Below are 23,518 nucleotides of genomic sequence, written 5' to 3'. Positions count from 1 at the left end.
ATATTTAACATATATCCTTCTCTCCACTTTATCTTCATGTTTAGCCATTTTGGCCCCAGTCCTGTTTAAATTTACCCACTGTCAGAACATCATCAAACACAACTTTGTGTTTGTGTGCCTTTGGATATTGTTACCATGCGAGGGCAAGGACTTTATTGGTCTTGTACGTCTTTTTAGTACCCTCGTATGCACACACTCACTCACAGACAAGCACCTCCTAATCCTTCCCACCCCACCTTCTCCACCTTCACTCCCAAAACACACACACACACGCAATGCAGCTGGATTTATTCACTACCAGAAATGAAATCACAGTTGTGTTCAGCTATTTATTTAGATTTAGTCATTTGTAATAGTGCACAAAAAATTGAAAAGAAGACACTTAACTGCACTTAGATGTGACACTGTACATTGTAGGGCAATGTCTTTTATTGTCTCTCTCTATATGTATGCATCTACTTGTGATATTTTGTGAGGTTTGCATGACTACAATAACCTGTTGGTGTTAAGCAATGTCTTACAATAACATTGGAATGACAGCATTGTTCCATTTCAAGCACATAGAGGTCCATTCTTGCTCATTGCGACTAACATTTTGCCTGATTTGTTCCAGTATGTCATCTCACTTTGCGTTATTCTTGATTCACTCTCTGCCGCTGACATAGCTACAGTAGTTGTGACTGAGTATACGATATTGATTTACTGAGTAAAATTTGTTCAATCACTAACAAACATTCTTTTCACTGGCTGAATTGGCTCATCATTGCTATTCATTCACCTGCGGACTGTAGCTGCTGTGTGAAGAATGTCACCTCTGTGCTTGCTTTGTGACTACAGGTTGCTGGTGCTGGAGGAGTCTTTGGCCAGAAGGGAGAAAAGGGTGAGCCAGCTGTCATTGAACCGGTAAGATCATGTCATTTTAGTTCAAATTATTCTGTTTACAGAGTGAGCTGTCAAATGTTTCTCTCACTTTTATTATAAATTGCAAATTATTTAAACCAAGTGAAATTAAGTCAACTCCTGAACTACAGTTGTACTGTTTAACTTATTTTAAGACCGTTTATAAAGCACTGGTCAAACACCCAAAACTTGCTGCAGAATTTCCCCCCAAATTTGTTAACTCATCCTGAACTTGTCTGTGGTTGTGCTGTTGCACAGGACATTGTTCGTGTTGTGAAACAATGTGTTTGTTTTTTAAAGGGCATGCTGATTGAAGGACCACCAGGACCCCCCGGCCCAGCTGTGAGTATATTGTTAAAAAAGAAATAAGTCAGTGATTTGTACCTGTGCATAATTATACACAATTGTTGTCATAATTTAATGAGCTTGCCTGCTGATGGTCTGCTGACTTAGCGTTGTCTTTTTAGGGTCTTCCAGGTCCCTCAGGCCTACAAGGACCCCCAGGCACTGCTGGAGATCCTGGTGACAGGGTGAGTTGACATTTATGTCCCCAAGCCAGCCACAGTTTTTAAAAATGTGTGTATTGTGCTTACTGTTGGACAGTAACTAAGAGACTAGTCTATAAAGATAAAGGTATATAAAAAATTGGCATACACTAACCCATTGGTTAGCCTATCTGTTAAGTGCAACCGGAAGATCATTGACTCGGCTACACCTTGCAAAGCCTCTTACTGCATGTCGAATCATATAAGTTATATGTAAATGTTTAACAATATTCTACACAAAACTCCTTTACTTAGCTTTATGTTGTTTAAAATGAATTATGATGACGTTCTAGTGCTGCTAAAGTTAATATTTTCTATCTATTGAGATCATGCTAGTAGCTTACTGTCAAGTGTTAGCGTGCGATGCCACAGCCAATGATCTAATAGGCAACAGTATGAGTGTATGTGTATTTATCACTTAAAAGGTGACCTGTAAGACAGTCTGCAAAAAATGTGATCTGTATTTATTTTTTTCAAAAATTGAAAGATTGCTATTCGGATACTGTATGTGCCACATGAAATCATATTTTGCTGCTGTGTACAGCCATTCTAGAGAGCCATTTTACCACGGCCACATTAAATATGTTTTTGATTGGCAGGTGTCGAATAAATTGTATATTGGGACTCTTCAAACATTGCTCAACAGTTCAACCATCATTATAAATGAGTGTGGAAAGTATATTAAACAACAGTAACCTTACCAACTATATTTATGCTTCAGATGATGCAGTGAAATTGAACTAACCGTGGTTTAAATTGATTATAAACAAACTCTGGGAAGTAGATGTCAGTTTTAACACAGCTAAGCTGTGACAGCCTCCCATAAGCACAGTAATGCACTCCAATGTGTCTCAATATAGAACAGAGTGGAGTCAGTGGAGAGAACCTTCATTTGTTTTGTGTTGTGTCATGCTTGAGCTCCACCTCATCCATTATTTTCACTATTCACTATTTTTACTACTACAGTAAGACCTAAAAGGTGTGACATATGAATGAGTTTTAACTTAAGGTACATTATCATGGTCAAACTCTTCAAGATTAGAAGATGAGGAATGATATTTGCTCTGGGTTTCCCCTGGTAAAACGTATCCATATTTAATGCTTTACTCTTTAGACTCTCTCTGTTCCACAAACCTGCAACACACACACACAAACATGCGCACTAGAATTCATGGAAAAGGATGTTGGTTTTGGACTGTAGACAGTAGTGTGGTTTACAGATGGACAGGCCTAGTCTGTGTGCTGGAGGAGAAGGAGCCCATGTTAATCAAACTAACAAACAGCACACATCCAGCATTTACTGCTCCATCTGTGTGTCTGCTTGTGTGTGGTGTGTGTGTGTGTGCGCATGTGAAAGTTTGTGGTTGTGTTTGTGTTTCCTTCCATATTACTGCCACTGTTTACAGTGTATGTATTGGCATAATTTAATAGTCAGAACCAAAAGAACTCTGGTATCAGGTACATTTTTCAAAGCAATATCACAGCATATTTATGCATATGTTTGTACATTTTGTCTACACTTTGTTGTACATTCTTACAGCGTTCAAGAGTGATTTTCAGTGATTTTTTCTTGCACGTTACAGTTAATCTTATAAAGGTGATAACTGTATTAATCTGTTGATGTCTCTTCTGTATTGCAGGGTCCTCCTGGTCGTCCTGGTCTGCCTGGTGCTGATGGTTTGGCAGGGCCCCCTGGTACAATGCTGATGCTGCCTGTAAGTGCTCAGAATAACGCAACAGAAGTACATACCAGCCACCTTTTATCATATAATTCCATAACCAGGCTAATTTCTAGGGTATCGAATAGTGATGACAAACAGAATGAGCAACTTTTTCAATGCCTGTCCGTGTGTGTTCAACAGTTCCGTTTTGGTGGGGATGGTGAGAAGGGTCCAGTGGTGTCGGCCCAGGAAGCCCAAGCCCAGGCCATCCTCTCCCAGGCCAGAGTAAGTAGAAAAGGACATTAGAAAAGCCACTGGAAAGCCAAAAGGCGGTGGACAAACCCCCACCCCCGCCCTGCTCCTTACACACAGCTGTAGGGGGAAAGGAGGGGAAGGATGAAGGAGACAGTATTTTAGTGGGGAGGGGAGGAGGGGACACTGCATTTTGTTGGTCTTGCAAGGCTAAAAGGAGACATGCCGAGCAGGCTGAAGAGCTATAACATAAAAAGGCCACTTTGAACAGATGGACAGACAGGAGAGACTGTTAAAAATACCAACCTGCATGCGGGCTAAACCAACAGGTGTAGAACATTTTTTTGTGTATATGTGGGAGAGGAGGTGGCCGGTCAGAGGAATAGAGAAAATCTGGACTTGGTATTTAGGAGTCCTGTTGGATTCTGCACAATATCCCACATTAATTGCACTACAGTGAACAAAGAGATTAAGTGTGGAAATAAATCTCTGAGTTTGCTGTACCATAAGACAACATAATAAGAAACCAATTAGAGGAAGATCCAGAATGTGTACAAGAAATGAACCCAAAACCATTATATACATTATAATGAAACGTGGTGAAATTATGAAATTATTGTCCAATACGCTTTGCTGTGAAGGATGTGTTATACAGTGCAAGCAGAATAAGCAAGATACACACAGAAATTCAATTATATTCACTTCTAATAAAAGTCATACATTTTATTGATTTGATTGTATTCTGGCATAAAACAACATACACACAACACACTTGTTTAAATAGGTATGATTCCAAGACAAAAAGAAAGCAAAAACAAAAAATCACAAATTCAATTCAACATGGAACATGGACATGCAAGGACAAGCACACAATAACAAGAGATATATACATATATAAAACATGTATCACAAACCAGGTGTTGTGTATAAAACTGAAGCATGACAGCAGGATGAAAACAATAAAAGTGTGAAAAAATATGCAAACTTGTTCAAACACAGAAAATATATGCTTTATATACAGTATGTGGGTTTTCTTTCTCAAAAATGGATATACAGTACATTTTTGAATGGATTTTTTACTGAGTGGAATTTGACCTTGTTCTTGTCTGTGTTTCTGCCCTGCAGCTGGCTATGAGGGGACCCCCAGGGCCAATGGGTTTGACAGGAAGATCAGGGCCAGTGGTGAGTCTCTGCTTTTTTGTTTGTTTTTTGTGGTGGTTTGTAGGAATTTGTCTCTTCACTTTTTTGGCAACAAAGCTTTTCCGACCCTTGTTTATTATTTAACCTATCATATGTACATGTGATAATTAAAGTTGTCTTATGCTCACGTAACAGCCATTCTGATCAATATTATGACACTTAAAATTATATTTACTCAAAGCTTGATGTTTTATGCTTTTCACCAATATTTCAGAAATTGCTTTTTTGGAATTCAAAGCTTAAAATCTGTAAATTTGTGCTGTCGTCAGTCCTGCATTGTTTAAGGAAAATATCTTCTAAATGTTGTTTGTATTTTTTTGTATTTTTGGGACAATTTTATTTGAAGAGAGACAGCAGAAACTAGATTACTTTTTATGAAATGTTGTTGCATCTGCGCTTGGTGGCTCAATGGCCTATCAGCTGCCAAGAAAATTTTATTCTGTTGTTGGTCCCCCCCCCCTTCTCTTGGGCTTGTTGATACATGATCCACACTTAAACTGCAGGAAAAGGCCCTACAAAAGACACAAAGAATAGCCCTCTAAATCTGCTCTTCTCAGGCTAAAGGCCAAGCATAAATGAATAATCGGAAATGATATTTCAATAAGTAGATACAAAGAACAGTGGATGCGATAGGGTAATGTGTGGCTTTTATCTGCTGCAAATGTACCTCTCCAAAATGTTTCCCTTCTTGATTGATTACATGTTTGAAACCCAGCTTTTCAGACATTCAAGCTATTTTATGATTCTAAAACGTCTGTCTGTAATTGCCAAATCACCAGTTTTGAATCCATACTTTTCTGCAGACAGATTACAGTATATACCCCAGATCTCTTCCTAGACCAACAATTTAGCATTGCATTTTTAGACTTAAGTATATGCCAAAAGACTCCCAGTTGTGTTAATGGGCCTGCTTGTCTTTTAATGTTAGGCTTCAGATGTTAATTTTGAGCTATCAAGATAATTTCACATACCATTTAAGATGAATAATAATAATAATAATAATAATTGATATGCTAAAACAAACCTTTACCATTCAAATAAACAGCAATGTTTCTGCCACATAATAAATCCTTAAATAAAAATAGTCATAGTAGAGTGATAGAATTTAGAAGAATTTAAAGAATCTTATTGTCTTCATGCATCTGTAGTAAAAGGAAGGTGTGGATTCATTTTAATTCAGATGAACACATAAAAAGAATGTGCATATTAAGCTAAATATCGCCATCTGCTGTTTACTTTACGCTATTTTTTTACCCCTCCGTCCTGTAGCAAACTGCATGTGTCACAGTTTGAATGAAAAGTATTTATGTTTGGTTTGTGTTCTCTCTCTTCAGGGTCTACCTGGTGGTCCTGGACTGAAAGGTGAAAGTGGAGACCCTGGTCCTCAGGTGAGTCAGTGATGATCCTTATGATGCGTAACAATATCCCTAACCAGCGACGGAAGGTCACTTTCCAGGTTCTTAGTCCTGTTGGTCACTAAGTGGTCCTCATGTGTCTCTGCAGGGTCCCCGTGGCATCCAAGGGCCTCCAGGACAAACTGGCAAAGCTGGCAAGAGGGTGAGTGAACTCAATGACCTGGTCCACTCGCACTGTGTTGTGTGTGTACTCACATGCCTCTGTATTTGTTGTTGTGTGGGTGTTTGTACTTGTCGTGTACTCACTGCTGAGAGGCTTATTTCCAGTCCAACAAACAATTACTTGATATGTGCTTAAAGGCCTACGCTGCCTCCAATCCTCGGACCAATGGTCGGGGAGTTAATCTGTCTGAAAATGCCAAAATGGGAAAACGTGCTATGGAAGTGGGGCGCAATTAGTGCCACGGTGCAGTCAAACGTCTTCACCTAATTGGTTACTAATAAACGTAAACCAGTCATAGGCAAATTAGTAATACAAGCTTGATTCATGGGTCAATTGTGAGCCATTAGCTGATTTTAATATCACAAAATATGATAAAAGAATTGCTTATGTGAGTGTAAATATGTAAACTTCTCATCTACTGCTGTATTGGACTACATTTTTCTTGCATTCCCTTCTGTCACTTCAAATGGTCCTAAAAAAACAAGGAGAACAGGTGATGGTTTCAAAAAAAGTATAAACATCACTGCAACAGAAAATCTGAGTAGTATGAGAATAAGAAATATATTTCAGATTTGTCATTTTTTGCATGTTAGGTATTCTTTTCAGTAGTTATTGTTTTAGAATTTCTCCTCCACTGTTGTAAACAGCTTTATAGATGATTGCCAGTCCTCTTTAATTCTACCTCTTGAATATTTTGTCAACCAATGATTTGTGTTGGTCAGCATTATTTTTGCTCTACTGCTTGCTCTTTGGTGCCAACACGGTCTACTGCTTCAGGCTGCATATTCAGTTGTTTACTGATAAGAAAATATTTTTCTTATGCAAATAAGAAATATTATAATTTTTTTTTTTAATTACTGGCAAGACTTTGCACAATCCAACAAATGACCCAGGAATAGTAGCTGTTGCTCTGGTAACAGCTAATGGGGATCCAAATAAATAAATGAACAAATAAACCTGCAGGGCACAGCAGTTGCAACTGAGTCATGTCCAAAATAAAGGGCACTGCTGTTCACCTTATAGCAGTTACAAAGTGCTTTACAGTAATATAGAAAATAGAGAGATAATAGGATATAATAGGATAACAACAGGAAAGTAGATAACACAATAAAACAACAAAAAACTTCAAATGATCTTAAACATACAAGGATTTTCTAGAATGTCAAAGGTGTTTTTGCCTTGACATTATCTTACTAACTGGCCGTGATAATAAAGTCTATATATATATATATATATATATATATATATATATATATATATATATATATATGTATAATTTTTCTGCTCCTGTTTCTAAGGGCCGTGCCGGAGCTGACGGGGCCCGTGGAATGCCCGGAGAACCAGGCTCAAAGGTATTATATGCCACATCACACAACCTCTCATGTTCATATAACTACCTATAAATGAGAAAAAGTGTATTGTTTTCATAAAGCACTGCAACGAACACACTGCAGCCCATGATGACTTTGATGTGTGCTGATGTTGTGTGGTGTGGTGACATCCTCTGCTGTGTTTCTATACAGGGTGACAGAGGCTTTGACGGACTCCCCGGACTGCCTGGTGAAAAGGGACACAGGGTGAGTACAGTATGGTGGCTGTCACTGGTCCAGTTTGTCAAAATCATGTGTCAGAATGTATACTTTTGGATGTTCTCAAAAACAGCTTTTTAGTCCTTTACTGTTGCAGATTCCACCGAAGTTGAATACCTGTCAATTGGGAGTAATAATGAACCTGATTCTGAAGGAATTCTGATGAACAACAGGGTATTGTTTTGCCTGAGAAACAACTCCTGCAGATGTTTTTAAGCTTATGAGCAAAATACTGTTTCTTTGCGTGATAAGTCACAAAACTGGCATTAAAACAAAATCCCTTAGTTATTGGGGATTCATCTTAGATTACTGTGATTTGCCGAAGGGTTAGGTATCTTTTAGATGGTAAAAGTTTTGGATGTAATTAAATATGTTTGGCTGCAGTCACCAGTCAAGTAACTTGCTTAAATTTCAGTGTGATGAGTGAATAACTGCAATGTCATGAGGTGAATAATTGAATCAGCAGTTGCGATTTGTTTCATTCCACTAATGTACCTGCATTAATAAGACTGACATGGAAAAATGTAAGGACAGTGTTGTACTAAATCCATACATTTTTAGTGGAAAAGTGTAAGTTTAGATGCCGCTTTAGATATTCAGAACATCATAATAATAGCAAAAACAACTAAGTGATACATAAAAATGAAGAAACAAAAAAAGGTTTTGAAGTAACCAACAATTTCCACATGAGTAGAACTGCATGATTGGAATGTATTAGACATGGAATACAGCATAATAAGAGTTTTCAAAATAAAAACAGCATAAAAGGCAAAATGAACCAAAACATAGGAAAAGCATCACACATGTAACAAGCCTATAGCTGATTGGTTCCAAATGTTTGGAACAAAGATTGAAACATTAAGCTGGTCAGTTCTCCTCTCTCTTATTTTCTCTCTCTCTCTCTGTCTCAGGGGGAGCCAGGGCCAATGGGACCCACAGGTGCCCCTGGAGAGGATGGACAGAGAGTAAGTACTTCCTCTTTTAACTAACGCACTGAATAACTTTGAAGACAATTGCACTCAACTGAGGCGAACCACCAACATATTCAGTTACATCAGCTGTGGTCCACCAGCTCAGCCCTCAGGCGGTGGCAGCTGGGCGGAGACTATGAACTGGGGAGGAGGAGGTTTGTGTTTAACCTTTCCTTCCCCTGAAACTAACTACCCCGCCTCCACCCCCAGGCAGTTACTACATTCAACAATGTTTGGTTAAGTTGAGATTAAGTCCTGGCTAATACAGGCTTTCAAGAGTTTACGATTACAGGTGATGATAATTGATGTTTAATGTTTCAAAACAAGATGCCATCATTTATTTCCGATTTTATTTGTTGAAATCAGAGCATGAAACACTGAACCTCTCCAGTAAAGACCAATTCAATACGTTTACTCTTTTTTCTTCCTTTAGGGCGAGGATGGAGAGATTGGGCCCAGAGGATTAGCTGGCGAGAGTGTAAGTCTTGTCTGCTGTTGGTTTTGTTTCATCAGACTATCCAACATGTTACAACAAGCTCCTCTTCAAGTCATCTCTGATATCTGATCTCTCTTTGACAAAAATATTCACCAGAGGACTGATGGTGCCCTACTGATAAATTATTCATCAGTGTATTGAGCATAGAATAAAAATCATTGTTTCTCATTCTTCATAGGGTCCTAGAGGTTTGCTGGGACCTCGTGGTTCTCCAGGACCCCCTGGATCTCCTGTACGTACCATCACCTTTACCATCCTTTCATCTGATATCACTTGCTGTAAGTGATTTGATTAATATTTTTTCTGACTTTTGCAGGGTGTTGCTGGAGTTGACGGGCCTCCAGGTCCCAAAGGAAACATGGTATGAACACAACTTACTCTCACTAAACTGACTAAAATGTTGCCGCTCAGCTGTACACGACTGTTTCTATAAGTTTGCACTGTCTGCAGTGTTGGTTAGGCTGTAAAAACCCCATTAAGATGCACAGCTGCAAGGGCAAAGGTCCTTCCTATGCGTCAGAGGACCTGAGAAGGAGAGTAGTCTCTTAAAAGGCAGCACAGGATCAAATGATAAATTGTGTTGCTCCCTTTATCTGGATATTACAAGATAAGTACTGTATACAGCTACTGAATAAAATGCTTATTTAGGGTCAGAAATGTGCCCTCATTCCCTTAAATACATTTAACAACAGCTTTTTTTTTTTCATGCATGTGGTGTATATTCTGTTATCACATCATGACATTTCCATCACAGCTGCAGTGCAGTTTGATACCAGAAAGGGTGAACACTACTTCTTGGTGTTCCCCAGAGTCAAAGAGCAACGGCTTCTTATTAGAACTTCTATTTTGCTCTGATGTTCAACAATCAGGAATCCATCATTTAAGAGGCAGAACCATACATTCCTACACTGGCAGCTGCCTAAGTAGTGTTATGTGAGTAAGGGTTGCTTTTTCTTCACAATAGAACACATTAGGTTCACAGCCCTCGTTAGTTTTAGGCAATCTGAGAGGCATTCATATTGGAGTAGATGAGGGAGGGTAGAGGGTGTAGGTACACCAAAACATGTCTTCCAAATGTAACTATAACTGCTTAATCAAAGAAGTTGCGGAAGGGGTTGATCCTCAAACAGCTTGATGATGCTAAATAGAGTAAGAGTATGCATTGCTGGATTTTATCTAAAAGTTTGGTTGTGGCTGGTACAATAAATACTATTATGTCTGCCCCCCCCCCCCCCTTTTTTTTACATTATGTATATAGGACCATATACAATATTAAACATAAAGGTTGCCACTGGATGTATTATTACTAATTCAATTAGTTTTTCAAATCAGTCTGTGACTTATCTTCTACAAATGGAAATTTTGAGTCCACGTGGCACTGGAACCCGCTAAAATTAAACATGTTTTAGTGCCATTAATTTACGCTGTTGATAGGCAGGAGGTTGGATGGAACCCACCTGATTGTTGACAATGACATTGATGTGTAATTCAAGTGACAGTATTTGGGACAGATGCTTACTCTGGGACTAGTGTTTAGTGTCTAGTTTTGACAGCCTCCATATTTTTTCAGGGACCACAAGGAGAACCAGGCCCACCCGGGCAGCAGGGAATCCCCGGAACACAGGTGAAGGAATCAATCATACATCCATGACACCCATGACAAAAGCAAAGAGAAATTGCAGCGCCATGATGTGTAAATACAGTGAAGTGGCCACAGACACACTCGTTTTAGTCTTCATTGCTGTTTGTATCTTCCACCACAAACTCCTCACATGCAGAGAAAAGCAGATTTACTGTTGACAGCTTGTGGGCTCAGAGATGTATTTGATGAATTAATGAATACACACAGATGAACAGCTTCATACTCACATCATGGTGTGATGTTGTTTATCTTTCCAGGTGTTAAATTAAATAAAAAATCTGAGGCACCAAATCCGAAGTTGAACTGTCAAAACAGATGATCATCTTCATTTTGACTTTTTGAATTTGCTCCTCCTCTCTTCTGCCCACCTTTCCACTATTTCTCCCACCTCTCCCTGGAGACATAAAAATTACACACACAGACACACACACACGTACTGCCCACACACATTTTTCTCAAATATTTTTCAGGGGTTTATCTTGGGATGGGGAATGTTTCGGGGTTGTTCCATTTGAAAGCATCTTATTCATGTTGGTGGAATTCCTGCAAGGCTGCCACACCTGTTGGAGCAAGCCTCAGTGCCTCAAATTACCCTGTGACACACACACACACACACACACACACAAATACACAGACACACTGGCACAACCCTACAAATGCATATATGGGAACATGTGTACAAATATTTAAGTGTATGCAGTACCACAAGCATGCTAGATGCTAATATGCCTACTGACCCCCCTCATTACACACACACACACATACACACACACACACACAAGCTGCTTAACATCACTTCACTAGCTCAACTATTTACTGCTCCAACAAACTCCTCAGTTTGTCCAGCTTCTGTGTGTGTGTGTGTGTGTGTGTTTGAGCATGCTTGCTGTTGCTATAACAACAGCCTCTCATTTCTATCTGTGTCTCTGTCTCATAGGGTCTTCCTGGTCCTCAAGGCCCCATTGGACCACCTGGTGAAAAAGTATGTAACCTTTTGCTATTTTTCTGTGTAAATGTATATTAAAAATGGAAGGACAATGAGAATAACATAAAATATAAACCAGCTTCACTACAAGAATTCATAGTCAATTGCAAGAAATGATTAGCCAAAGATAATAAGTAAAATATATTTCAAAACTCTTGTTATTAAACAAATGTGGTTTAGCATGGAAAAATGCTTGATATAATGTAGTGTTACAATTAAGCTTTCGATTTGCCTTTTCTCTCCTGCGGGTCCCCAAAAGGTCTGAACAGTTGAACTATATCATCGTCAAGGTTTAAACAAAATTTAACTAAATGTTTTGGTTTAATATATTAAACAAAGAAAAGTCTTTTCAGTATGTAACAACATAACAACATGTTTCTTTGCTACATGTCCACTGATACAAGACAGGGTTAGTAAGTCAAGTCAATTTTATATGTAAAGCCCCAAATCATTAATGACTAGTCTGCATCCTGTATATTCTACCAGACACAGCTGGCCATTGAGTTGAGTTAACATTGAGTTTCCTGCCTTTTAGCTTAAACTGAACATTTAATTAGCCCTGTTTAATCAGGGACAGACTGCTCTCTTAAATCCAACCCCAGGTAACAAAGTAAAGGTCATAAAATGTTTTATGTTTGGCTTTTTGGAACCTGCAGACACTCTGAATGAACTCTGCACTGTGGCCTAGGCAATAGAGAATTCTGAAACTTGTTATAAACTCTAATCTTGTTTGTCTTTTTCTTTTCCTCATACAGGGACCTCAGGGCAGGTCGGGGTTGCCTGGATTACCTGGAGCTGATGGGCCTCCCGTGCGTGCTCTTATCACCTATATACGTACATACAGTATATCAGTATTACAAATGCAAACCTCAGACGCTGTTGTTTCTGAAACTCTCTCTGAAACTCTTGACAGTACATACACAGGTTTGTTCCTACAACTGTACAGAATATGGTATAAAAGCAGTTTGGAGTGAATAAGTAATGTGGTGGATGTGTTCAACCCATCATTCCCAGCACAGAGCTGACCTGTGTATGACCCTTTTATACCAGAGCTCATCAAACTGTTAAATAATACATGGGCATGCAATGCAGGTCAGGTAGTATTTCCAGAAGGTCGCTGGACATCCCATCTTAGAGATGTGGAACTTTATGTAAAATGTTATCAGTGGCCATCATAAAGGGAACAGCCATGTTTATAAACAAAAATTACATTAATTATATTCATTTATAATATTCATTTTGTAAACAAGATCTTGATATAACTAAAAAAACCTAACATTACCAGCTCAATAATGCAGTTTAGACTTTAGACTGTGTTCTGCAATAATAAATCAATAATAATAAAAAATGTGTATAGACTGTGTTTTGATGAGTTTACCCTTTTGGTGTATGACACACAGTGAGCCTTCTTGTGAAATACTGCAGAACTGTGCCTCAGAAATCTCTCAAGGCATTTCTCATCAGCAGAAATATAATGTGCCTTTGAGTTTTGTTATTCTAGACCTGTAGTCTTTCATGTCATTCCTCCTTCTCTGCCCTCGCTAGGAGTGGTGTCTAAGTTCAAGAAGCAGGCAGCCTTTAATTGCCCTCAGGCCCCAGAGCCTGGTGATTTACAGCCCTCTGCTTCAGCGTTGCACCTCAAATAGAAAGTGCCAGGTGTTTGCAGCTAAAGGTTTCCATATGTGTGTGTGTGACGGTGTGTATCGAGCCGTTTCTATGGCCATGTCTACCTGCCCCATCACTCTGACACCACCACTGGCCACCACACTAGTAATCTTATTAATCTGCCTCAAACTGCTACTGAGTAAAGTCAATTTATTCCTTTTTTATTTTTTGCTTTACTGACATACACAACATCACTTAGTGTTAGTTTCCCTCCTGTGTTGCCCTAATACTCCCACGAATATGCAAAGCCTCGTCAGCTGTTTGCGTGAGACCGCACAACATCTCTTTCACTGATTAACGCGCAGAACTGAATTTGTGCAGTGGAAAAAACACTGTGACATGTCTTTCACCCAGAGGACTAGGGAAAAACCTGCATTACTGGTGTGAATGAGACAAAATGCAAAACTTTCCCCCGTGTAGATAATGGTGGAAAACACCATATACTGCACTTCTTGTTTGCAAAGATGCTTCAACACCATAAATTGTTAATACATTTGTTGAGGGTTTAGTTTAAAAACAATATTGTAACAACCACTTTTAACCACATTGTGACTTCTTATTTTATAGGGCCATCCTGGTAAGGAGGGTCCACCTGGAGAGAAAGGAGCCCAGGTAGGTGTATTTAAGAAGGAATTGAGTCATTTTGGCAAGATATTTATTTGCATGTGTGTGTGCTGCGGTGAAAAGACTACCAAAATGTCTCAGTACAGTTGAAGTACTTAAGGTAGTGTTTTAAAAATGTTAAAATAATATGTACAGTAACTCGTACTGGAGTACAGTAATGTACTCCAAAGACAAGTCTTAGGCATGTAAGCATATAGGACATGTAGGACAACAGGATAACTTTACATGTTTGTCCACCTGGATAAATCAAATTTATTTCATCATTTATTTATTTATTAATATATTACTCACATTAAATAACACATTCAATCCCATTATTCCGAAGCACTACTTTTAGTTCTACTTAACCAACTAGGTGGCAAATTTAACTAACTAGCTCGACAACAACATGAATGATAATAGTGTGGTTAGTTGTCAAAGAAAAAATAACTAAATAAATGGATAAATTAATTTTAAATTCTAGAAGAAAAATGTGCATTTTTGTGTCAACTGATATTAATTTAAACAAGCCTTTTATATAACAGAACACGTTGTAATTTAGAGTCAGTTATCTAGTACTTTTCTTTGTGTTTGGATCAAGGAATATGTCCTCAAGCTCCTGTGATGGATTAACGATAATATTTATTAGTACAGTTAGTTTTATGAGCATTGTCTTTACATACGTGGATAAAACATTCACTGTTGCCCAGTTTCTGATGCAAATGTAATCAAGGGCTTTTGTAATGGAGAGCACAGCCAATTTAAGACAAAGTATTTACATTAGTCAGTGTATTTGAATGAAGAAATGCAGTGGTGCATTCCATCTCTGAACACCTACACCTCTTCCAACCACACTGAAAAGAATTTGCTATAGTAACCACGTACTATTTTCTTCTCTCCAGGGTCCAGCAGGTCCACAGGGTCCTATTGGTTATCCTGGCCCTCGTGGTGTCAAGGTACGGTTTCAGTACATGTGGACATTTGATTGACCAGCTGCATTTATTCCTCACCAGTTTAGAAAGTCCTCCCTTATATTCTATTGTGCATAATTGTATTGTATTCTCTTATGTTTATAATGCATATTAATCTCTCTTTCCTGTCTCCCAATAGGGTGCCGATGGTGTCCGTGGTCTCAAGGGGTCAAAGGGAGAGAAGGTATGAACTTGTTAAAATGCTAAATTGTTTCCACATCATTTTTCAATTTACCACCAGGTTATAGCCACTGAGCAGCCAAAAAAGGTTAGGAATCATACTTTACAGTGTATGTTAATGTAATTACAAAGTAAAAGATGCTTGTCGACAAATACTTATACGTCAACAACGATTATTACAAGTAAATATTCTGACCCATGGCAACACTGGAAACAATTTATTTCAAATGCTGTACTAATGCAGCAGATATTTTTCAGGTGTGGGAAATTTGCTCTTCCCAACCTACAACATCATAGTGATCCCATTAAGATCTCTATCTGGTGTTGGAAGTGCTGTTTAATAAATCATTTGCCAAACTGAATCAACAGACTAAAATCAGGCTGAATTCAATGGGTTTATTTCTGTCAAAAACAACGTTTAAACATGCTGTCCAAATTGACACGCCACATGTCAGAGAGTTTGGCTGAACTGCACTTTGTGATGAAGGTGATGACAGCAAAATAAAGTTTGGGAACAGCCTGTAAATATATAATATAACTTTGTTTTGACTCTTTTGAGCTGGAGTGGACGGCTGCTGCAGCCTGAAAGTACCCTGCAGAGGTCAGTCGATAGCCATCTTCAGTGGAGACAGAGACTTTCTTGGAGTGACCCTCAATCAGTTGTTGAATGTAAAGCTGTCATGCTCGAGGCTTTTGGTTTCAAAGAACACCGCAATCCATCTCAAGCACTTTCGAAGTGTTCAACTGTGTGTGTCACCATGTAGAATTTAAACTAAGCTGATTTTTAATATGCATGACATTTATTTAAGATCAATACAGTTATGCTGCTAAATAAAATCCATTATCTGACTGAAGGGTGTTGTTCTCTCTACAATGAGAGGTATTCATATCAGTTTTTTTATTGAATTATTTATAGCAAGAGATTCAAAAGCCAAACCTTGAGGAGAAAGGGTTTGTTATGAATAAAGGATGTGCTTTACCTCAGGTGTGTGTGTGTGTGTGTGTGTGTGGTCTTCGTGATGTGAGTTGCTGGCAACAGACATGCTCAGTGCTGCATAATGCATCAGATAGGGTTGAAAACATGGACAGGTGACAGACTAGAAAGAGAAAGTGTCAAAGAAAAGAGACAGAGGTTTGGCTGAAGCAAACAGTATTCTCCAGCATCCATTCTATTATTATTATCTGGGTTATTTTTCATTCCTTTTCATTGTACGAGATCTTCATTCAGTGTATAATGTTTGAAAATTTGTTATATCTTCGAATTAGATATATATATTAATATATATATATTTGTTTAGTTTATTTCATCAATATTTCCCAAATACCAAATGCCTAAAATCATTTGGAGCAGGTGCTAAATGTAGAGCATATGGAAATACAACACAGCTCATCTACCAGCAGCTGAGCACAGTTCCTTGCATATGCTGTTCCACTATCTGGCCAGCAGATAGCAGCATCAAGCCTGTGATCCACAGAGTGCACATGAGCAGGCTGAATAGTTAACAAATGTTCAATAAATACAAAATGTCAGGAGACTTAATAAGTTCCCCAGTGAAATGAAGAAAATAGTCCATGTCAAAGTCTCTTAGTGGGAAATAAACGAATGCCTTACACAACAATATAATGAAATAACCAATGAGTCACTGGCAAATGCAACAACTTCTTTTTATCTCATTTTAGGGCGAGGATGGTTTCCCAGGTTTCAAGGGAGACATGGGAATCAAAGGAGACCGAGTGAGAAGCATTTCTGAAATAACATCATCTGTCATACAAATACCTTCCTACATATCCAGTCTGATTTTTAGTCTTTACATGGAGGAGTTACTGTACATCGTTGGGATATTCTCTGTATGTGTTTGTGTTATAGGGTGAGATTGGCATGCTTGGATCCCGTGGAGAGGATGGTCCTGAGGGTCCTAAAGGCCGAGCTGGCCCCAACGGGGAGTCAGGTCCCATTGGTCCTGCTGGAGAAAAGGTAATAGTGCTTAAGTACTGAGGATCTTTGAAAGCCGATATCTAGCCATGTTTTCATCTCTTGTGCTAAAGTTGTGTTGCTGGGCTGACAACTTGTGCTCTTAATGTCTCTCAGGGTAAACTGGGCGTTCCAGGATTGCCAGGTTATCCAGGAAGGCAAGGACCTAAGGTAAGTTAGCGTCACTCTAACCACAATAATGGATGGGTTGTTTTTTTTTTTTGGTTGTAATTTCGGACTGAATCTGCAGCAGTCTGCTCTGTTATCAGAACTGTCAAGGTGTCACGGTATGCTGGCATAACACAACAAATGCGTACGACAGAAATGTCTGCACTGGACAGCGTGATGATTTCTTGTCAGTCCTTTATCATGTAAAGAATTATTAGAAACTGCTCATAGTGAAAACACTCAGCTGGTAAGATAAACCATTTTAGTGCAGATGCAGTACAGCGTGACAGTCAAAGCAGATAAGTGTTACCTGCATCCCTGGGGAGGAGAAAGGCTTTAGTGCTATCATTTGTGCAATACATGTTTTGATAAAGAAATATTTCATTCTGGAAATGAAGCATTACTAATATTATTTTTAACCCTCTGAAACCCAAGCATTGATTTTATTGATGTCATTTTCTTTTCTACTTTTAAACTGCAAGATCAAGAAAATAGTTTTTTTTTCATTTTTTGGTTTTTGGTGGATTTTTTGAAAACATTCCTAAGCATGCAACAGCAAGTCTTATCGCTCACAAATATCACCACTTAAACTTTAACAAAGTCCATAGATTATTAGGCATCGATGATTCACTAATATCAAAATATGTATCTTAAAAATGAATTTTATTGACATGTTTGATAGAGCACAATAAAAAGCAAATTAATTTGACTAGTTAAAATTGTAATTGTAATCTATGCTATAATGCATTTCTGCACGATAAAAACTGTAAGAAAATGGCTTGTTATTGGAACCCCCCCCCCCACACACACACACCATTACACCACCACCATCTGCCTGAATCGTTGATACAAGGCAGGATGGATCCATGCTTTCATGTTGTTTATGCCAAATTCTGACCCTGCCATCTGAGACTCGTCAGACCAGGCAATGTTTTTTTCCCAAATTTGGTGAGCCTGTGCCAACTGTAGCCTCAGTTTCCTGTTGTTAGCTGACAGGAGTGACACCCGGTGTAGTCCTCTGCTGCTGCAGCCCATCTGCTTCAAGGGTCGACGTGTTCAGAGATGCTCTTCTGCATTTCTCGGTTGTAACGAGTGGTTATTTGAGTTACTGTTGCCTTTCTATAAGCTCAAACCATTGTGGCCATTCTGCTCAGAACTCTTCCATCAAAAAGGCATTTTCGCCCCGAGAACTGCCGCTCACTGGATATTTCCTCTTTTTCGGGCCATTCTCTGTAAACCCTAGAGCTGAAAATTCAGTTTCTGAAATACTCAAATCAGCCCGTCAGGCACCAATAACCATGCCACGTTCAAAGTCACTTAAATCACCTTTCTTCCCCATTCCGATGCTTGGTTTGAATTTCAGCAGATCGTCTTGACCATGTCTACATGCTTTAAATGCTATATATATAAACAGGATTAACCCTTAACCTTAACTCTGTAACCCATATATACATACTGTATATACAGTATATAAACACTGTATATTGCCATAGGTGGCAAAATTGATGAATTTACTCATGACTCAGTGATGGGGCCTTTTGTGTGAATAAGTGAGCCCATTGAAAAAAATAAATAAATTATTATACCGTACATACTTATAATCAACCGGTAAATCCACTTTCTACTTAATTTATCTTGCCTGTATTATAGTGTATTATATTCTGATTGCTTAGAACTTCTATCCCTGTGTGCACTGACGTGATAGGGAGCAGCTGTAACAAAAGAGTTTCCCCTCGGGGATCAAGTATTCAAGTATTTCTGATTCTGATTCTGATTCTGATTGAAGCCCGGTGTTGTGTTTTTGCAACATTGACACAAATTCTTCCAAATCATGTGTATTATACTTTTAATTTAATTTTTTCAAGTTTTCTATCAATAAACATCTTTAGAATAAAGGGAAAAAATACCTCAGGTCAAATATTTACTTGGAAAATAGTTGAAATTGATCGTAAAGAGACAGCCGGGGGGTCAGTGGGAGACAGGCATGTTGTTTGAACTTGGAATTTGGTATCTCTTACAGTATTAATATTTTCCTGCCAAAAATGTCTCTATGATACAGTTTTGAGTCTGGGGTGTTGGGATATGAAGTGCTTGTCTATATTCAGTCATGAATAGGTACTACTAGACAGTTTCACATAGATGTTGCAGTTGTGGGCCTCTGAGGGTTAAAGGTGGTACCTGTGGAAACCTTGGTCCCCCTTTCTAATAAGGCACCATTTACAAGGGGTAGCAACAATATATATATATATATATATATATATATAATCATTTAATGTTTTATAGATCACTTATAATCTATTACTAAGAACAACTTTTGAGTTGCCAGGTTGTAAAAAAAACAACAACTTTTGGCCCTCCTTTATCTTCCACCAGCGTGACACTTGTTTTGTCTTTTTAGCTCTTAATTACCATAATTAGAAAGACTCCTCCAATGGACTGTTAGACCTCCTCCTGGGATGGTGCTGCAGAGCATTTTGATCAAAATACATTTGTTATCAGCATGTTAACACTTTTTAACTGCAGACTTAATGGCTTGTTAGAAAGTGAGAAACCAACGAGCATTACCAAGATTCATTACTCCATTATTACCAAATAGAAAGGATAAACAACAGCCAAAGGGATATTTCACAGCCTGGCAACCCAAAAACTTCATTTTATTAATTCCTTATAACTGATCTGTGACTCATTAGTAAATCATTTATTAACCATTCTTAAAGGTATTAGCTATTACTTATAAACCCTTAATTAAGTATATCTTATTAGAACATATTTCAGAAAACTTTAACGTCAATTATTGTCTATTCATTTTTACAAAATTACGATGGCACATAAGTTGTAAACTAATAAGATTCTCAATCCAGCAGTTTGCTGTAGTGTTTCTTAAAATTAAAACATATCCCATAAACACTGTTTGTACCAGCCCTCCCCACAAACTCTGTTAGTTTTAGCTGTGATTGTGCTGGAAGAGCAGTGCAGAACAGTGCAGAATTTACCAGAACATAGAATAAACTATATAATTCAGATCCTTGTAACAGCTGATGACATGCATGACTTGCTTATTTCTCACATCAAATCATCGCGCCCGCTGCCCACCATCCATTCTACATGTGGATTCAAAGCTTACCCACACATCTGATGATCCTGTAGAAGTAGTTTCTGTAAGCGTCTGTCTAAGTGATCATGAGTTGATGTTGACAGGTGCTGCCAGCTTGGATTCTGATAAAGCAGTGCCACAGGCATGTCTAAGCATTTCCCATGGGACTCACAGCCACAGTATACTGTTTGTCCTTCATCAGAATACTGCAAAGAGAGTGTTCACGTCCCTTGTGTATTATTATGCTGATGGCATGACTCTAATATCAGTGGTTGTTAGACCCACAATCAGTATTTTAGTAATGAGCAAAATATTTGATTGGAATTTACAAACTTTCAAGGGTTGTGCGTGGTTCAGACAGCCTAAGGGTGTCTGAAAATGACTCACAAGCTCAAAACATGATGAACTAAATTAACAAGTAAATCAAAGTTTGACAGTGCAAACTTTTAGAGAGACAATAGCCTATTAGACATAACTGCGCAGTAGTGAAGTGGAAATCTTACATTTGGAGGAAGTCAAGGTTCGTCATTGATTAATTCTATTGAATGCCCGCCAATGCAACGTGTTCACAGAGTCTGACTAAAGGAAAAATCATGTCACCTTGCCTTGTGTTTACAGGGGTCTTATGCTAAGCCTTTTGTTTTAAAGTCCTCCTCTCTTTGTGTATGTGTGTGTGCGTGTGTTCCCCACATACATGGTAGAGATAGCAGAGTGGGGGGAGTTTGTGACTTTGATATATTCTCTTGAGAAGGCAGGAATTGTTAGGTTATTTTTATGTAAAACTTTCACTTCAGAGAATGTGTTTTACAAATTTAAAAACGTTCATTGTGTTATATAGTGGTGTTCAACCCAACTGAAGTAGAGACATTTTTTAACAACATTAACAAATCAGGAAGGAACAAAGTGTTATGGTCATGGAAGTGATCAGTTTTATATTTCAAAACTCATGCTAAATGCTTGGAATTTTACACAAGGACCATGGTGTTAACCGTGTGAAACTACAGTGTGTAGCTGAAGATGATATCCAACAATAGTGCAGATAAATACAGGATAAGCCTTCATTATCATGCATGCCCTGACCCAGCCAGCCTCTCTCTTGTTTCTCTCATTCCCCTCCATGATATCTCCCTCTCCTATTGACAGGGCTCGAGCGGTTTCCCTGGGTTCCCTGGAGCCAATGGCGAGAAAGGAGCCAGGGTAAGAAAACACACCCACACTCATTGAGTACACACACTGTAGCCTGTTTGTGTATGAAAATCACCACGCCATCATATCCCAGCACAAAAGAAAATTGATTCCTATTATAAAGGCATCTGTATGGTTACTTGGCACAAAAAATAACAGCAGCAAAATCAATGATGGGGAGAGAACAAAAGATGTGGAAACAATTGTGATTTCATTGAGCCCCTCTCCCCATTTCTAGGCTTGAAAAAAATAGGTTGCACTGACACAGTTTTGAGAAGTGCTGAGAAAGAGATCAAGGTACAGGTTTTACTTTCAACAGTTATCTATGCAATAGCCACAATATTGCTGGCTTATCTTGATTTACCTTAATAAAACTGATTCATGGCAGTAATGATAGAAAAAAAGTATCCATTCCAAATTATGTGGTGGAAGGAAATTTGATAATTTCTTTCTTGAGTACATCAGAATCATTTAATGTACACTTTGAAGTACATTTTCTCACTCATGCCAAGGCTACCTGCCAAAATTAAATATTTTTTCCTAAAAGCAAGCCATATTCAGCTATCGTAGAAATATTTTCGCTGCATTTGTTGGTAGGCTGTTTCTGCTGCTTTAGTCAGCCACCCAGTGGAAATAATACTACTTAACAAATTATTTGTTGCCATTCAAAAAGTGCACATTGTATCTATAAACACACAACTCCAGTGCTTTTTGTTGTCATTGAGATGTGACCTGTCGTTTACTTTTTTCTAACAAAGTGTAATGGTAAGAACAAATGGACTGCATGATTGTATAACATACACAGGACTCTCTGATATATATACATATATACATATGACTCGTATGTGTACCAGGCACATAACTGTTTGGCGTCAATACTTGATCTGTGTATGATTGTTTGGACTGCGTGATGAGAACAGTTAATTGATAATGATGATATGGAACTATAAAACATGCTATTGACTGTTATGTCCAGACTTCAGGAACACTATTCTCCCCAAGCCGAGGAGCCTGAGCCTGAAGACTGGATAAATAACTGATGCTCCTTTCCCTCTGTACTCATTCAGAGCAGATTATACTGATGTATGTTTTGCTGCTGTGAGCCCGTCTGCAGACGCTTGAAGTAAACCTACAGAAAGACAAGCGGTTGCCTTGAGTGTTTCTTTATTCTGCAGAATTGCCACTACAAAGGATATTAGTGATCATAGCTCACATATTTCATCATTGGTAGACTCATGCAAGTAAGATGTGTCTCAGTGTCATGCAATGCACTGAAAGATCAGGAAACTACAGTTTAATTATTCTCTTAAAATAAAGGAATCTGGGGCTACTAATTCGGAAATTGTTCTGGGGCTGTCTGGAACTGTATAAGTGATTTTAGCTCTTTTCTGTAGGACAGATGTTGGAGTGCTGTCAGAAGTGGATTCATGTTGAATAATGACACGCAGGAAGTATGTGTGAGTGCCTAAAATGTTTTGCCTTTGATTATCTAACAGGGCATTGCAGGCAAACCTGGTCCAAGAGGGCAAAGAGGTCCAACGGTATGTGTTTTTTACTCCATGATTTCTACGATAAATAAAACTAATAAAATAGTTTCTAATCATCTTGCATACACCTGAATTATATGCATTCTAACAGTTTTTGGATTTGATATCATTTAGACTGTTGTAACTTGGACATAGTATTACTAGTCTTCCGGTTTGACTCTTGAGTTTTTTTCACTCTCTGTAGGGTCCTCGTGGCGCTCGAGGAGCTAGAGGTCCAACTGGAAAACCAGGTCCCAAGGTACACCAACTATACTAATCACAACAACACAACACTTTTTACTGGGTAGTACTCTATCAAGCAGTACAACATTGTA

General features: G+C 38.4%; 1 protein-coding gene across 5 annotated transcripts in view; it reads left to right on the top strand.

The window, feature by feature from the left end:
* The window catches only part of col11a1a (collagen, type XI, alpha 1a), an 86,808-nt gene that overhangs the window by 25,284 nt on the left and 38,006 nt on the right, over positions 1-23,518 (top strand). For all 5 annotated transcript variants that reach the window (XM_044176887.1, XM_044176891.1, XM_044176889.1 and 2 more), the window contains 26 exons: positions 838-903; positions 1,201-1,242; positions 1,368-1,430; positions 3,086-3,160; positions 3,308-3,391; positions 4,484-4,540; positions 5,893-5,946; positions 6,062-6,115; positions 7,435-7,488; positions 7,660-7,713; positions 8,637-8,690; positions 9,130-9,174; positions 9,371-9,424; positions 9,509-9,553; positions 10,763-10,816; positions 11,772-11,816; positions 12,575-12,628; positions 14,052-14,096; positions 14,990-15,043; positions 15,198-15,242; positions 16,919-16,972; positions 17,106-17,213; positions 17,328-17,381; positions 21,616-21,669; positions 23,154-23,198; positions 23,389-23,442. In XM_044176887.1, coding sequence (XP_044032822.1) covers positions 838-903; positions 1,201-1,242; positions 1,368-1,430; positions 3,086-3,160; positions 3,308-3,391; positions 4,484-4,540; positions 5,893-5,946; positions 6,062-6,115; positions 7,435-7,488; positions 7,660-7,713; positions 8,637-8,690; positions 9,130-9,174; positions 9,371-9,424; positions 9,509-9,553; positions 10,763-10,816; positions 11,772-11,816; positions 12,575-12,628; positions 14,052-14,096; positions 14,990-15,043; positions 15,198-15,242; positions 16,919-16,972; positions 17,106-17,213; positions 17,328-17,381; positions 21,616-21,669; positions 23,154-23,198; positions 23,389-23,442 — 1,467 coding nt within the window. The remainder of the gene's footprint in view (positions 1-837; positions 904-1,200; positions 1,243-1,367; positions 1,431-3,085; positions 3,161-3,307; positions 3,392-4,483; positions 4,541-5,892; positions 5,947-6,061; positions 6,116-7,434; positions 7,489-7,659; positions 7,714-8,636; positions 8,691-9,129; positions 9,175-9,370; positions 9,425-9,508; positions 9,554-10,762; positions 10,817-11,771; positions 11,817-12,574; positions 12,629-14,051; positions 14,097-14,989; positions 15,044-15,197; positions 15,243-16,918; positions 16,973-17,105; positions 17,214-17,327; positions 17,382-21,615; positions 21,670-23,153; positions 23,199-23,388; positions 23,443-23,518) is intronic.

The sequence above is a fragment of the Siniperca chuatsi genome, linkage group LG19 (genome assembly GCF_020085105.1).
Source record: "Siniperca chuatsi isolate FFG_IHB_CAS linkage group LG19, ASM2008510v1, whole genome shotgun sequence".
Classification (NCBI taxonomy): domain Eukaryota; kingdom Metazoa; phylum Chordata; class Actinopteri; order Centrarchiformes; family Sinipercidae; genus Siniperca; species Siniperca chuatsi.
This window is presented reverse-complemented; position numbering and strand designations above follow the sequence as displayed.